A 17,247-nucleotide genomic window follows, 5' to 3' on the forward strand; every position below is an offset into this window, starting at 1 on the left:
TTTAAATAGTGGCTTGGAAAACAAAATGCTTAGATTTGTTTTCTTCTACCTTTTGGTTTGAGCATCGTGCAGTTCCAGAAATTGCCTCTGCACTTCACATTTGGCTGGGTGGTCAGCAGCCAGGGCAATATCTGCCGTGATGAGGTTCAGGTTGACTGCACCCGCCTCCAGCCAGACAGAACGTCGCAGCAAAGGCGGCTGACCGAGACCCAACGGCTGACCCGGACCTTGACCCTGTCCAGCCGGCTGCAGCCTGGTCACTTCAGCGTGTTGTTGTTCAATGTACTGCCGGATGTTTACATCCTGCACCACAGCGCTGATGCCCTCGCCCACTGCCTGGTTGTGCAGGTTACAGTTGGCTACACGAATAATGCCCGTCTGGAGGTGGGGAAGAAGAGAGAAAACAGAGAAGATCCTCAAAAAGTATAGAAAAAGAAACATTCTGAAGTTAAACAGTTATAGCTTCAGAGTTTTGGTTTTTTTACGCTCATTACCTTGATACTGGCAGCACAGCCATGCTCGACAATGAAGAGGTCAACTCCATCCATGGCCAGGCGGGTCATGGTGTACTTCAGCTCCTCGGATGTGCGACAGTGACCGGGGAGGCAGCTCAACTGAAAGACAACCATCATTTAGTAGCAGAAACTTTTGAACCTTTACTAAAAGCCAAGCTGCTGTTTAGTGTTAGACTATGCTTTAAATACTGCTGCACAGCCTGTAGACACAGTGGCTTAGACACTAATGAGGGCTTTTAGGCAGCATTTTCAAAAATATCCTTGTTAGTATTCGTATACAGACAAGACACTTTGTGAGACATGTTCCATCATTTTATACATCATGGTGCTGTGTATGTACAGCTGTTCCAAGCAGATAAATAGATACGGGTTAGACTTTTTTCTCAGACTTTGTTTTTCTGTGAGAAAAAGTGCACTTTCTGAGTCATGCATCATTAAAGAAAGGCTCAAAGTGGTCTCAGTTTATTTTCTGGTCTCATTTGAACATTTCATTTCACAAAGGACAGCTCGGACCAGCATTCAAATCTCACAAAAAGCAGCCATCAGCCATAATGATCTAATTTAGCAGCTTCCAGTAAGCAATTCAGACACACGACTGCTAACTAGTTCAAACCGGAGCCTGACAGCAGAGAAAGTGAAAATGTGTTTAGAAATGAGTCTCAAATATCACGCAGTATTTCATTGTATGCTGTCTGGCTGCACCTTGGCATCGCAGATGCGACGATCAACACCGTGCTGGCAGATGACAGAGGGCTTGGGTTGTTCTAGCTGGAACTCCCGGGAGAACACGTGGAAAAGGAAAGTCTTAGCCCACTCAATCATGCTGGCCACCTAAATAATCACCACGAAAAACAGTAACAAGAAAATAAAATAGATACAGTGATTACGGGGGTTTGAAGCATGAAAAACATTACAGCACAGCACACTCTGACAAGCTTTTAAGTAAAAATTTGCACATTTCTTTAAAATTTGCAAACGCGGGTTTGATTTCTACTGTACTGGTGTTTAATTCCAGTTAATAAAACAGACTCACACACCTGTGGAACAGTGACCCTCCCAGTGAGCCCCCCAGCCTGCATATCAATAAGCCATGCATACTCCAGTGTGTCACTGCCCAGAGGAAGGCCCTGAGCGGAGAACATGGCATGGGCCCTCATCTGTAGGCCAGACAGACTCAGGTGGCCGTCTCTCAACACCCCATCAGCTGTGGGACGCTGTCACAAAAGAAAGGATTTGCACTTACAAAACCATCATAAATTGATATGACACGATGCTTTTTTTCCCCCTAACGTGTAACCTGTGACAACGTTCTTTAATAAGCCTCCAGATTTTCCGTATTCCAGATTTAAAGAGTGCATATTATCTAGCCAAGGGAGGGAGATGAAAACACATTCTCTGTTGAGGATTAGTGAAAGTTATTAACTCAGCAGCAAATAGGATCTAACACAGCTAAAGATTACAAATTCTGTGCAGTTGCACAATATGCAGCTGCTTATGTAAATATGCGGCTATAGCAAGCGCGATTCACATTATGCAACATCTACAGCAGCTTTTATGGTTTTTGAAGGACTGAATTGCCCTTTCAGCCTAAATTTTTAAAAAAAGTCAGTTTGTTTTTTTATTGCTGACTCAATTAAAATGCAAAGCCATATAGTTGCTTGACTTAAGTGGTTTCAAGTAATATCTGAATAAATTCAAGTTAATAGCAAAATTGCACTGAAAATACTACAAAACACAACTGCTGTCAGTTTAAAGGAAAGAGTGAAGAAATGGCAGAATTTGCTTAAGTTAAAGAACTTTGGCCAAATGTGATTAGTATGAGAAAAGTAAATTACACCAGCACCCTGGACGTCTCAGTTTATTGTCCACATTTGGGTAAACAGCTTTTGAAAAACACCTTCCAGTGTGGAGATTTTCACAAACTCAGTTTCTGCATTTACATGTGGACATGACAAACAAAGACTTACACCTCTCCTTATCTGACATCAGACTTTGCACTGTGTTACTGCTCCATCAGGCTGCCAATAGGCCAACATTTCTTAGGGGTTATATCATCACCTGTTGTTTCCTTGACAAAGGTGTTTGGATTTTCATGAGGACAGAGATTCTTAAACTAAAGCTGTATATCTATATGATGAAGAAGAAGAAGAAGAAGAAGAAGAAGAAGAAGAAGAAGAAGAAGAAGAAGAAGAAGAAGAAGAAGAAGAAGAAGAAGAAGAAGAAGAAGAAGAAGAAGAAGAAGAAGAAGAAGAAGAAGAAGAAGAAGAAGAAGAAGAAGAAGAAGAAGAAGAAGAAGAAGAAGAAGAAGAAGAAGAAGAAGAAGAAGAAGAAGAAGAAGAAGAAGAAGAAGAAGAAGAAGAAGAAGAAGAAGAAGAAGAAGAAGAAGAAGAAGAAAAAAAAAAAAAACAAAAAACAAACAAACATGTGTGTGGACACTAGGGCTGTGCGATATGACCAAAATCTCATATCCCAATATAAGACATCTATCATCCCGATAACGATATACATTTTCTGTAAATATTTTAAAATATTTTAAAAACCACAAAGGTAGACATGAGTTGCATAGTATTCACCAACCAGTGATTAAGATCTACTTAATGTATCAAATTAGCCTGTTGTGACGATACTTAATCTTAGCTTGTATAAAAACAATCTGAAGGTTCAGCTGAAATACTGAGAAGTTGAGCAGATGTGCTCTAATGCTGTTTTAACTTCAGTTATTCATTTATGTTTACTCACTATAGCTGCATTAACATGATAAAGTGTAACTCTGTGCTCTCCTGCAGGACAGCCCTCTAAATAGGAATGTGGTCTGGGAGTCCAAAAATAGTGTAGCACTAAGATGCAGGTGCCTTGCGTCACTGAAAGGCGTAGAGGGAGTGAAATAGAAGAATTGTTTGCTGGAAATACACAAAGATGGGACTAGAAGTGTCTAAGACCAATCAGATCTAGTCTAATACTTATATATTTAGGAAACTCCATAAATCACAGGAGCCCAGCGTCAGCAGGTAGGTGAGTCTAATACCTGGTAATTGTCACTGACAAAGATGTGAACAGGGGACAGGAGCAGCTGAAGCTTTGTCTCCTTGTAGCCCTTTTTCATCTCAAAACACAGCCGCTCCAAGAAGCCGGATGGTGCTTCGGGACCCTCGCTGCTGCAGTGCTGTAGAGCCCAGATACAGTAAGCAAACATACTGAGTCATCAGCACAGACACACACTGATGGAAACCTACTGATCAAAGATAATTAATGTATATTATCGAAGGTATACAATCTGTCTACCTGATGCAAATTTACATTCTTCCATTTTTCTTTTACCAATTAAAACACAATATTTAGTAACTGATTACTATACTTTAAAAATGGCTTATTTTGTTCGTCTTACACTTGACTGTTTCCCACTGCAGTGAGCAAATGCTTCATAACCATATTCTGTGCACTAACTCTGCTCCCCACCTCTCGTTCTCAACTACTTGTGTCATCAGTCTTACCACTGGCAGCCGGCCGTGAACTTTGTAGAGGTTAATGAGCACGGTGATGTCCCAGGGCCGCAGGTCAAGGGGATGGATGTCTGAGGTTTCTTTATGTTCGCTGTCTTCCATTCCCAGTGGAGACCAGCCAAGGCCCGAGGAAGTAGAAGTGGACAACACAGGGCTCGACACGGCTTCCTCGAAGTCTGTGTACATGTCATCCTCGCCAAAATAATTTTCCTGTGAGAACAAAATATGAGGGGGATTAGAAAATTGTTTAAAAAAAAAGGGCAACTTTTTCATGATTTCATTCCTCTTATGCTTACTTGGTGCTTATGTTATGAAGTGTCTATTAATAAATTGGTTCAGTGACTACATAGTAAGTCATAGTAAGAATTTCGGTACCTTGATGGAAATCAGAGCTCGGAGCAAAGGCCCATAGAGAATTATTTGAGAATCTGGTGACATTTCCATTTCCACATGAAGTCTGTCAGGGGGCAGCTCTGAGGGGTCAGTGGTTGCCCGACTGTGGGGTGCTGAAGCAGATGTGTGAGCCACTGAGGTGTGTTCTGGGGGCCGCAAAGCCGATAGCATGGATTCCTCCATCTCAGAAACTGGGAAAATAATCAGAGCGAGGTAAAACAACAGTATCTACACACGAATGTAAACAATGATGACAGATTTTAAAGAACTCATACTGAGCAGTTAGCTTACATGACTGTTTGAGTTGCTCATCAGCCTTCTGGGGATAAATGGGGTGCCAGGTGTAGTCAATGATAAGCAAAAAGTTGGGCACACTCCAGCAATCTACCCAACCAGATCTGATGTAAGGACGAGAAACACGGACACTCAGAGCACAGTCATAATGCTTTATCACCATTTCAGATGGATTTTACACTTTATCGTTTGCTTCATGACCCGTTCATCCGAGGACACAGCAGACGCAGCAAATAGGTCACGCCTGATTTCTCGGTAGCACACAGCGTGCCGGCTCAGAAAGTATTCGATCGTAACCTCCCAGGGGGTTATTGGGTGTCTGACAGTGCTGCGCCTGTGGGTCATGTATAATAAATGATCTGGATGTTGGTTATCATGTACCCAGTGCACAAGGCATGTGCATGTGCTGCCTAAATAGCAAAGGATCTTTACAATCTCTTTAAACTCCCACTGACCGAGTGGTTTACACATTTGCATAACAAGCCCAGGCTCAATTCCTAGTTTGTCAACACTAATCTCACACAGCTCTAATGTGAGCAAAACACATAACCTGATGAGTTTTGACAAGTAAAGCATTTACTGTACAAAATATCACAATACAAGATAAATTTGAAGCTTGATAAATAGGTAAGTTAGCTTTTAAACCTTGCTACACATCCATACATACATCTTTGTGGGGCTAGGAGTCTAACCAGACCTTCGTCTCCTCAGTCACCTGCACCAACCCCTCTAACTGGACAGAGACTTTCCCATGACAGCCAAGAGACAATATCTCCAGTGTATCCTGGGCAGGTTTGCCACAACTGAAATACCTCATCTGGGGGGGCATAGTACTCAGACACCTGAAGCACCTCAGCTGCCTCCTTTTGATGTGGAGGAGCAGCTGCTCTACTCTGAGCTCCTCTCGAATGACCGAGTTCTTCACCTTACTGCTAACCGAGAGCCACAGATACCCTTTGGTGAAAGCTCATTTCAGCAATTTCTTTCTTTCGGTCACTACCCACAGCTTGTGGCCGTACACGAAACGGTTAGTTATGTCTATAACTTCTGTTCCCTGAAGGAGAGGAACGAGGTACAACACATAAGTATGGGATATCACGCCCTCGCGTGTCCTGGCTGAAGAAACCTTTATTCACGCCTTTACGGCAGATGACGTGTGATGACACGCGCAAGGCCCCGCCCGCACATATAGCCGCTGCCATCACCGTCATCCCTCAGTTCGATAGCCGCTCTTCACCGAGCCAACTGCTCAGTGGGGCCACCCTGTGTTGTACCTCGTTCCTCTCCTTCAGGGAACAGAAGTTATAGACATAACTAACCGTTCCCTTTCAGTCGATTCACTCGGTACAACACATAAGTATGGGACCTATATACACGCCCCGCAGAGCAGCCACCGAACCGGAACGGGACCACCACATCCTTAGTGAGTGGTAGACCCAGCAGAAAGGACAGCATGAGCCACCGAAGGGGCTGTAACGTCCAACCGATAAAACCGCACAAAAGTGTGCGGCGACGCCCAATTAGCCGCTGCACAAATATCAGCCACAGGCACCCCTCTAAAAAGAGCCCATGAGGTCGCCATCCCCCTGGTGGAATGAGCTCCCACCCCGTGGGGCAACGCAAAACCTCCGGTGCTGTATGCCAGCGAGATAGCTTCTACAATCCAGTGGGACAGCCTCTGTCTGGACAGAGCTCTACCTCTATTCGGATTAGCGAAGCAGACAAACAACTGGTCACACAAACGCACATCCCGAGTGCGCTCAATGTAGGTGCGTAGCGCACGCACCGGACAAAGAGAATGCACCCTCCTCTGCTCCTCAGATTCAAAAGGAGGGGAGCAAAAGCTCAGCAACTCAAACTCCATTGAACTATAAGATGCAGGCATGACCTTGGGAAGATAGGCGGCATTCGGACGCAATACGACCTTGCGGCCATCAGGAGAAAACTGTGTGCAGGCAGGATGCACAGACAGCGCATGAAGGTCCCCCACTCGCTTCGCCGAGGCCAAAGCGAGAAGCAATGCGGTCTTATACGAAAGAAGTTTCATATCTACCGACTCAACGGGTTCAAACGGAGGGCCACAAAGGGCCTCCAGCACCAAAGACAAGTCCCAAGCCGGGACACTGGACTTAAGCACGGGCCTCAGCCGGCGAACCCCTTTCAGAAAACGCACGGCGAGGGGATGCGCACCTGGTGTCACCCCGTCAAAACCGATATGACAAGCAGATATAGCCGCTAAATAAACCTTGATCGTCGAAAACGAAAGGCCTTTATCCAACAGCTCCTGCAGGAATGTCAAAACATCCACAATAGAGCACTGAAATGGGAGAGTGTGGCGGTCCTGGCACCATCGCTCGAAGGCTCGCCATTTGTAAGCGTACAAGCCTCTAGTAGACGAGGCCCTGGCGCTCTGAATCGTCGCTACCACACTAGGTGGCAGACCCTTAGCAACCAAGTTTAACCTCTCAGCAGGTAAGCATGAAGGTGCCACAGATCCGGGCGCGGATGAAACACTTCCCCCCCCCGCCTGAGAGAGGAGATCCCTGCGGAGAGGAAGCTGCCAAGGACTTGCTGCAAGCAGGCTGATTATTTCTGCATACCACGACTTCGCGGGCCACCAAGGGGCCACCAGGATCAGAGAGAGGGAATGCCGACGCACCCTCTCCAGAATTGGAGATATCATTTCCACTGGGGGAAATGCATACAGGAGCACGTCTGGCCATTGGTGCGCTAGCGCGTCCAAGCCCAAGGGTGCATCGTGGTCGATTATGGAGAAGTACAGGGGGCAGTGAGCATTCACCCTGGAAGCAAAAAGATCTATTTGCGCCTCGCCAAATAGATCCCAAATCTGAGCCACTATTGAAGGGTGTAACCTCCATTCTCTCACCAGAGGACCCCCCCTGGAGAGAAGGTCCGGCCCCAGGTTCAGGTGGCCCGGGACATGGGTGGCTCTTAGAGTCAGAAAATGAACACTGCACCATAACAGCAGAGAGCGAGACAGCTGCAACAGGGGAAGAGAGCGTGTTCCTCCCTGCCTGTTTATATAAGACACCACTGTTGAATTGTCCGTCCTGACTAAGACATGCTGGCCCTGCAGGACTGGACGGAAACGCTTTAGAGCTAAGAACACTGCTAACAGCTCTAAGTGGTTGATGTGCAGCTGGCGCTGAGCCGCGGACCAGATCCCTCTCACTGACGCACCCTCGCACAGCGCTCCCCACCCACTTAGGGAAGCATCTGTGGACACCACCTTGCGAAACAACACCCTCCCAATCCGAGAGCCCTGGTGCAGTAGCCCGGGCTCCCTCCAAGGACGGAGAGCTAGCATGCAAGACGCAGTTACCGGCAGCCTCCTCCGGAGGTGACGCGAAGCACACAAACGGTGAGAGAGAGTCCAGCGTTGAAACGCTCTCATTTTCAACAGCCCAAGCGGCACTACGGCGATCATAGATGCCATCATGCCCAACAAGCGCAATATCGTCTGGAAACGCAGTCTGCGTCCCAGCTGAAATTGAGCGAGGCAGCGATGAAACGCGGCCACTCTGTGCTCTGACAACCGTGCGCGGCTGGAAAGAGAGCATATTTCCAGACCGAGAAAAGCGATCTGTTGACCTGGGATTAGCGAGCTCTTCTGAAAGTTCACAGAGAACCCCAGTGTCTGAATGTGTGACAGAACCCGCGACAGCTGCGTCTCCGCCTGTTCTCTGGAGCAAGCCACGAGAGCCCAGTCGTCCAGGTAGGCCAAGATGCGGATGCCCCTCTTCCTGAGGGGCGCTAGCGCTGCCTCGGCACATTTCGTAAAGGTGCGGGGAGCGAGCGACAGCCCGAACGGCAGCACTAGGTATTCGTAGGCTACGCCCTCGAATGCAAACCTCAGAAACTGCCTGTGTTTCGGGTGTATAGCGACATGAAAATAAGCATCTGTTAGATCGATTGTCGCAAACCAATCTCCCGGGCCGACTGCACTCAGGAGCTGTCTGAGTGTTAGCATCTTGAACCTGTACGTTCGCAGGTACGTGTTCAAGACTCGCAGGTCGAGGATGGGACGAAGCCCTCCCCCTTTCTTCGGAATGACAAAATAACGGCTGTACCAACCTTTGTCCGTCTCCGAAGCGGGGACCACCCGTATTGCTCTCTTCTGTAATAGCGCCTGTATTTCCTCTCTGAGTACCAAGGCTGCCTCGGGGTTGACAATCGTGTTCACGACTCTTTGGAAACGAGGCGGCTTGACCCGGAACTGCAACCGGTAACCCATGGCAACGGTTTGCAGCACCCACGGAGAGGGGGCGCAAGCGCGCCACTGAGGGAAGTGAGCAGCCAGCCGGCTGGCCTGCAGCACTGACGGCGGGGCGCCGTCGCCCCCCAGTGTGTCTGCAGGGGACTGCATCCCCTGCCTGACCTGGCTCATTTCGCCTGCAGGTTGAGCATTTGAGATTGTTTGAGAGTAAACAACACTCTTTATTGATCGCAACATGGGAACATGTACATTTATACATTTTGTTGGGTGCACCTTTTCCGGGGCATAACAATGAAAAACAGCGGGAACACTCGATGTGGTCGTTTGAACATTCACCACATCTGAACCGTGTGCAGGGGTTATGTGCTTGGGAGACCGCGATAGGGAAGTGCAGCGCCTTCTGGGGCTGACAACCTGAACAGAACTTAAGCGGCACCTCTTGTGCGGCAACAGAGGGGTAAGGGCAGCGTCTCCCTGCTGCCGGATCCCTTCCCCACTCGCAATCACAGCTAGGAGGGCTGAGGCTTCTTCCTCCTGGGCGTCGGGTCCCGTCGGGGGCCCGGGGGAGGGCCTTTGCCCCAGGCCGACTGGCGTGGAGCTCGGGCCGGAGTACGTGCTCTCGCCGGCGGCCCTCCCACTCCAGCAGTGGGCGCCGGTCTCTTGCCCGCTGTCAGAGGAGCGGCGGGCCTGTGAGAGCTAGCAGTGGGCTTGGGCTGGGGCTGGCGTCTGGGGATGATGTCGCGCAGAGCTTCCGTCTGCTTCTTCCTCAGATCGAATCTAGCCTGAATGGCTTCAAGTGAATGTCCGAATAACCCAGCCGCAGACACTGGTGCGTCCAGATACACAGCTCTGTCTCTATCAGGGACGTCGGAGAGGGTCAGCCACAGGTGCCTCTGCGCCACCACTGTCGAAGCCATCCCTCTGCCCAGGGAGAGCGCTGCACAGCGAGACGCACGGAGGATGTAATCCGTGGTGACTCTAACCTCGTTAAGAAGAGGTGACAGCGGGCTGTCCTCCGGAACCAGCGATCCAAGCTCCGCCAGGCACATTGCTTGGTACGTCTGGAGCATGGTGACGGAGCTCATGGCTCGAGCGGTGCCGGCCTGAGCCCGATAAATCTTCTCCAGCTGCGAGGCCGAGAATCTGCAGTGCTTGGACGGCAGAGATGCGGGGCCACCGACACCATGGTTATGGGACGGGGCCAGATAAGCAGCCAGAGACGGCTCCATAGGGGGTGGGTTAGCTAAACCAGCTCCCTCGGCGCCGTCCAATTCCATGTACTGTCCATAGCCGGGCACAGTGACGCGGGTAGACAGAGGTTTGTCCCATGACGCTGTTAGCTCGCAGAGAAAGTCTGGGAACATGGGGAGGCAGTTTTTGGCCGTTGCGGGCTCCGGTGGAAGGAAAAAACCCGCAAACCGCGACGGCTTCCGAGCTGGTGGAGGAGAGGGCCAGTCCACCTGCAGCTTCTCAGCGGCACGGCGAAACAGGGAGAAAAGAGAGGTGTCATCGTGGCCGACCGGCGCAGCAGCGGCGGCATATTGGGTCGACAATGAGCTCTCCTGCTCATCCTCCGACAAACCATGGATGTCCAGGCCGATGTCCAGCACGTCATCGTCTTCCTGGGGAGCGCTGGCGGGCTTCAACCCAGGCTGAAGCCCGTCAGCGCTCCTGCATGGTTCCGGTCCGTCATCGGCTAACCCGTCAACGTATTCCATGTGGTCAGCCCAGCTAATCGCGGGGACATCGACCTGAAAATTTTCGTCTTCGGACTCGGACGAAGCCGGGGCTCCAGACTCGGAAAGAAGAGGGTCATGCCGTGCGACAGCCGAGCGTCCCAGCACTCTTTCCACAAACGTCACCCGTCTTTCCAGGGTCGAGCGTCGGAGCTGGCGACAAAACGCACAAGCTTCGGGCTCCGTCAACGCTCTCCTAGCGTGGACGATCCCCAGGCAGACAGGGCAGGCATCGTGCTGGTCGCTGTCGTGCAAAGAGAAACCACATCCCTGAGGACAGGGGCGAACAGAAGATTTCTGCTTTGCTCGCTTCGGTTTGGAGTCCATTCCCAAAACGCAAAGCGAAACGCTGCACAAGAAAAACTTGAAAATAGCGCTCCGCGGGCAGCCTACGCACCAGCTGGGCGGTGGAGGCTAACACCAACAGGGGCAGTTAAGCTAGGTTCAAGTTGGCAGACAACGGAGCTAACTAGCAGTAGCTAGCTAGCCCAACTCAGCAGAGGTGTTCTCAGCGAGGTGAAGAGCGTAAGAACTGAGGGATGACGGTGATGGCAGCGGCTATATGTGCGGGCGGGGCCTTGCGCGTGTCATCACACGTCATCTGCCGTAAAGGCGTGAATAAAGGTTTCTTCAGCCAGGACACGCGAGGGCGTGATATCCCATACTTATGTGTTGTACCGAGTGAATCGACTGAAAGGGAACAATAGATTGACCATTAATCGCAGTTTCTCTTTTCCCGCTCCGCTCTCTCCTCTCCACCTCAGACCAGTACAATGCTTGGGTAAGGCTTACACATATAAGAACATTTAGATAGTACAGCAGCAGCACCCCACTTCTTTATGTCATCAGAAGAAAACAACATCTGCACAGAAGGTAGAATCATTTTGGAAACAAGTGCTGTGACCAGATGCAGGTAAGAATTGAGGCACTGTATTAAAACAAAGCTCCGTGGGGAGAGAAAAGGATAACAGTTGATGACAAGAACAGTTTGCTGCCTTTTTAAAAATGTGGGTATAAAATCTTTGAGGTTGTTCCACAGCAAACAAAACAAAAAGGAAAACATGTATCACGCCATTTCTGGATTCAAATCTTAATTCATGCAGTGAATAAACTAAAATAAATAAATAAAAAGAAATGGCGTAAAGAAAAAAAAGGAGACCTCAGAATCCCCCATCACCTACTTCAAGAAATACAAACTGAAGCTTTTGGAACAGCCCGCGCATTACTCTGCTTTGAACATCACTAAAAATTTGATGTGCAGCCCTTAAACATGTGCATGCAAGACACCCTAAAATATCTCAGAACACGAGATATGCAAGTAAGAGTGGTGATATTTCCTAAATCGAGAATAGAAACACCCTCGGGGGTTAAAACAAAACAAAAAAAAAAAAACGGAGGGTTTGCGAGATGTGATATCTGTAAACTATCCACGCTTTTACAATTACTGTTCATGAAATAACAAGATATGACTGCAACAGTGCAAGGCTTATTTTTAATTTTTAATGTCTGTATTTACTACTTTTGACTTAAATGGCACACAACTGCAGCTTCATCTTGCATAAGATGTATTCATGCTTCTCAAAAGGTCCCTTTTCTGAGTAGAAACGAGCTCCATTAAAACAAAGTCTACTTCATGTCACTTCAAACCAACATGGCAGCAACAACTGATCAGACCACAGCATGAAAAGTGCAGGTTAGTGCTACTCTTACTTGAAATTACCACCTACTATCTTTTTACCTCAGAAGTAAGAGATGTTACGGTGGTGAGTCATCATACTCTTTGCTAACGCACTCACTTTGTTCCCCCACAACTAGAGAGAAATGATTCCTGGCCTTAACTCACTCTGCGCGGGTGATGTTCCTCCACCTCGACTTGGCGGCTTTGGGAGGAGGAGCTCCTTGATTCTCCCCCGGCATGAACATGTCTGGGGGCAGCTTCATGTTCTGGTAGTCTTTGGCCAGGGTGAGCAGGGGGCAGCGGCTCGGATGGCACTCTGGCAGGGAAAGTCGCATGTCTGTATCTTCCGCCTGAGGAGGACAAAGTACGCGAACATTAATGCACCTACACATCTTCTGGAGTCACATTTGTGAGTAAAGAGCAAATAAATCTGTATCTATAAAATACTGCTTTGAAATGTTTTTTAAACAAGAAAATCCTTTACAACTACATAAAAAAAATAGTTCTCTATTGGATATTTATTTTTGGAATAAACTATAAACCGATTCACTCACCTTTAAGCTGAAGCGGGTATGGCAGGTGGTTGGAACAAACTCATTGAAAGGCAAAGTGAAGTCTATATTGAGCGTCTCGCCGCAGGCTGCTAGGTACACTATAGAAGATCAATAATGCAATTGATTAGTTTGCTGTCCTCCTAGGATTAAGTAGAGTATACATATACTGTAAGATGTATCATGACTTAATAGAGTTAAAATGCCTTGGACATTAGCTGCCAACGTTAAAGAGGTACTAAAGCGTCGATTGCCTTCGTGCTCTACCTGGATGTTTTTCTTATACTTATCTCACAGCGTAGACACGACAAGCATAAACAGCAGGTTTATTTGACACACTGTAGAACTGTATCACTGTTATTACAAAGGCTCTGTGTTATTTCAAATACACATAACTTCCTTTAAAATGACACACGCAGAAAGGTACAGGACATCGTTAAACACATTTGCAGTAAATATTCAGTATGAGGTTTTTAAACTTCTAGGCTTATCTAATTAAGCATCTAAAACGCCCTATCAATCTCATCTTTTTATAACCGTACAGTACCCTTCATTTCATTTTAACTACTTTAACTTGCCGAGAATGAATGCTCGACCCGTAAAGTGACAGTTACTCAATGGCTGCAGCACCTCCAGAAAGCACAACTGCTCAAGATGTTTTTTAAACAAATTAAAAGTGATTTCTTGAAAACATTTCATTTAAAATGAACATCAGCTGTTCGGTGGATCTGTCTTACCATTCTCCTGTTGTTTGGTGGAACAGTCAATCCAGTTGTGTTGGTTTGCTGCCCAGATCATCTCAAACTGGTGGAAAAGGATCTTGAACTTCCAGGAATACGGCACAAAAGAGTAGATATCGGGGGCGCTGTCACTCGCCCAATCCTGGATCAAATCTAAAAAAGAAAGGGAAAAGAAAAAGTGATTCTCGTAGACACATTTCTTTCAAGATTGTTTGGGATTTCCTGATGTGTCAATACGCACATGGCCAAATAAAAGAATCTGAAATCTTGCTCACCAGTGAAGAAGCTTTTCTGGGCGTAGATGAAATGGTACGTGGCCTTGTACACCTCAATCTCACACTGCCACGACTGGGGCATGTTCCATACCCGGGGGTAGCTGGCTATCACGTGGAACTAAAAAATAAAAAAATGGGAAAGACAAAACAAATTTTAACCTTTGAGGCACCTTGTGTGTATGCAACACTGGTGTCTGCTTTGGCTCCGCTCTCCTTGAATGCTGAAGGAAATGTAATAACTTTCGAGAATCTCTCCAAAACGTCAAATGAAAAGCTTCGTTGCTGATTGCCTGCTACTTACAGCCAACATCTCAGCCTCCAGAAGGGTCCTGTACTGCATGCTGCTGGTGGTGTCCACATGAAGCAGCTGACCTTTGATGGTGGGAGAGTATCCTGAAGGCAAAAGCAATCATCTTTCAAAAGCTAGACCTACGGTTAAGTTCTTGGAAACACTGTTATTTACCAAAGCTGCTTATGTTAACTTCCGGGAACAGAGGTGAGCACTGACATAATTTCATCTGCTCTGTGTGACAAATCGTTACATCTCAAAAACTATGGGTGCTTTCAAGGTGAGACAAAGGTTTGGCTGTGGAGGAGTTTTATAATGTTGCTTTAGTTCATTGTCATTCGTTTATGCAGTTTTTCAGTCGTGCTGAGGTCTGAACTTTGACTGGGCCGTTGCAACCTTGATTCTTTTCTTTTTTAACTTGTAGTTTTACAACTGTGGTGGGAATGACTGTCCTGTTGCATGACCCAGCTGTTTGATGGCCTCACATTTGACTCTAGAATACTTTGGTATACAGAGGAGTTCATGGTCAACTCTATGATTTCAACGTGGCCAGGTCTGATTGTCCTTTTTACTCAGTACAAAACAATGATTCTGAATGATAAAACCTTAACTTTACAGTTACACAAGTCCTAAGGCAAATAGTTGTTAACAATGTTCCTTACAGGCCATGACTTAACAAATGTTGGCAAGCCTCAGTCTGTGTGCAACGCACAGAAGAGAGGAGCTGAGTAGTTGCAGCTTAGCATTGCATGGTTAACCTCACATACACCAATAAGTGATCACTTTAGGCAATCATTCAGCAATCTTTAATAAGCGATTAGTCATTTACTAAATAAGGAAGCAGGAGTTGAGTTAAAACAACTGTTATTTACTCTCGTTTAAATGTCTTCATTTTGTTTTTCAAACTATTTTTATATTTGTGAAATCATTCATAAGATTAGTGTTGTAATAAGATGCATTATGTAACTAAACTTTGTATTTAAAAGTTTAGTTACAGAAAAAAGGAAAAGAAAACAATCTCTAGGTCATAGTAAGCTGAGTAATATCACAAAACAAAAGTGCACGTAATGTAATTTTAGAATTTTTACAGTGCAATTTATAAGAATGATTTCCATAATAGTAAACCTACACTCTACACACTAACGTACCAAAGATTTTAATAGTTTAAATCATTACAGCCCCTAAATTGAATTTAAATTATATGGAGGATGTTGCACAATTTACTACATTGGTTCACTTTAAGAAAAAAATCATGTTTAGGAAAAAAGTAAATTATGATTTATTAAATAACTGCCAGCAGAAACTGCAAAATTAAATTTAGCACACTTAAACATTATTGAGAAATAGGGCTGCCACGATTAGTCGACTAGTCACGATTACGTCGACTATTAAAATCGTCTACGACTAATTTAATAGTCGACGCGTTGTTTGAAGCTTTGTAAGATCACAAAAGATGCAGGAATGAGTAGTAGGATTTAAGAGTGTAATAACTGACTGAAACAGAAGATGGCAGCACTGCGTGTACAAGGATGCCAGCTGCCGTTAAACCCCGAAGAAGAAGCTGTGTCCCATAATTCATAGCGCGGCCCAGAACAGTTGTCAACAATGGCGACAGCTAGTTAGTTTTAATATTACTCTTATTATTCTTTTTGGGTCACAAAGTAAAGTTTAACATATTTTCAGGCGAGAATGTAGCTGTGTAAACCTCAAATATCTGCTCAGTTTATCAAGACACCACGTATTTGCAAAAGCGCTCCGACGTTTTCGGAGATGTCTGTTACCCACCAGCTCGATAGCTAGCCGGGGTTCAAGGCTCACTAGAGCCAGTGAAAACACCGGACTCCCGGCAAATCGTTTTCAAACCCACTGCCGTCTTTCGCTACTCAGGTGAAACATATATGTCACTTAGATAACTTACAAATGTTATTGTTTGGCTTTTTTCAGTATTTTATTTGTTCCTGAGTAAATCGGTTTGGCTGAGATTAAAGTTGTAGTTTTTACACAGCTGAATAAACGTCAAGCAGACAGCTGATTATCAGAAGTGTGAGATGCTCGAGAATATACTGTGCTGTTATATTTTAGATCGCAAGGAGCAGACGGCTCAGTTTATTAAACTCCACCGAAACAATCTGCAAATGTAATTAACATTTAATAAACTATCATTTTGTCTTTATTTTTAGTTAGCACATTCCTTAAACACTTAAAGCTGTAAGCTAATGATAGTTATATAAGAGCAGACGCATGCTGGTGCAATAAGCTGTACGTTTTATGTCCAATAGATGCATGATCTGATTAGTCGACTAATCGCAAAAATAATCAGTGACTAGTCGACTATCAAAATAATCGTTTCTGGCAGCCCTATTGAGAAATGAATTTGATGAATATCAATGGTAATAAATATCTGAAATAATAATAAAAACAGAGATACCCTCATCTTCATCATTAGCCATACTATAAGCAGCTTGAAGAATCCATCGCTGTACACTTAAATGAACTTCTAGTGAGATCTGATAAAGCTGCTTATCACAGTAGCAGTTCAGCCATTATTAAGTGTAAAAGATGATTACTACATGATGAGAAAACTGCTGCGTGCGTCTACATTAACCAGGGCTGACCTTGAGCCAGGGGGATATTTGCTGATGTGAACACTCATACTTTGGTCTACTGCTGTTATTTCAGTGAAACACACACTTACCATTCTCTCCCACAGTCATGGGGATGTTGACTTCCAGGTAAGAGCCTGCACCTACATTCACATGAATGGCATTGGTTTCCTAGTAACAGGGATGAAGACGTATCAGAAGAGAGAAAGCAAGCAGCAATATCATACATGCTGTCAAATTATGAGTGGGCGCTTCAGAGAATAAAAATACAAGAAAGAAAAACATCACCTAATCTGAAGAGAAATGTGTTCAAAAGATGTAATAAAATGACAATCTTTCCTGACTCAAGCAATTTTAGGCTTTTATTCAACGTGTATTAATGGTGTTATTTAGTATGCACTTCACATGCTTTGTGAAGATCCCTGCACTGCTCCAG

The 17,247-nt window shown here is 45.9% G+C and overlaps 1 protein-coding gene across 10 annotated transcripts in view; it reads right to left on the reverse strand.

Moving 5' to 3' along the window:
* Positions 1–17,247, reverse strand: part of bltp1 (bridge-like lipid transfer protein family member 1) — an 85,813-nt gene that overhangs the window by 52,716 nt on the left and 15,850 nt on the right. For all 10 annotated transcript variants that reach the window (XM_086275276.1, XM_086275277.1, XM_086275284.1 and 7 more), the window contains exons 12-25: positions 16,904–16,982; positions 14,221–14,312; positions 13,920–14,037; positions 13,642–13,797; positions 12,908–13,005; positions 12,519–12,703; positions 4,700–4,806; positions 4,391–4,599; positions 4,007–4,225; positions 3,541–3,678; positions 1,553–1,729; positions 1,218–1,346; positions 495–614; positions 50–378 (exon numbers count right to left, since the gene is read on the reverse strand). In XM_086275276.1, the coding sequence (XP_086131402.1) occupies positions 50–378; positions 495–614; positions 1,218–1,346; positions 1,553–1,729; positions 3,541–3,678; positions 4,007–4,225; positions 4,391–4,599; positions 4,700–4,806; positions 12,519–12,703; positions 12,908–13,005; positions 13,642–13,797; positions 13,920–14,037; positions 14,221–14,312; positions 16,904–16,982 (2,156 nt within the window). The remainder of the gene's footprint in view (positions 1–49; positions 379–494; positions 615–1,217; positions 1,347–1,552; positions 1,730–3,540; positions 3,679–4,006; positions 4,226–4,390; positions 4,600–4,699; positions 4,807–12,518; positions 12,704–12,907; positions 13,006–13,641; positions 13,798–13,919; positions 14,038–14,220; positions 14,313–16,903; positions 16,983–17,247) is intronic.

The sequence above is a fragment of the Aulonocara sp. 'chitande type north' Nkhata Bay genome, linkage group LG19 (genome assembly GCF_057382095.1).
Source record: "Aulonocara sp. 'chitande type north' Nkhata Bay isolate Kocher_YH1m ecotype deep benthic linkage group LG19, A_spYH_male_GT1.1, whole genome shotgun sequence".
Taxonomy (NCBI): domain Eukaryota; kingdom Metazoa; phylum Chordata; class Actinopteri; order Cichliformes; family Cichlidae; genus Aulonocara; species Aulonocara sp. 'chitande type north' Nkhata Bay.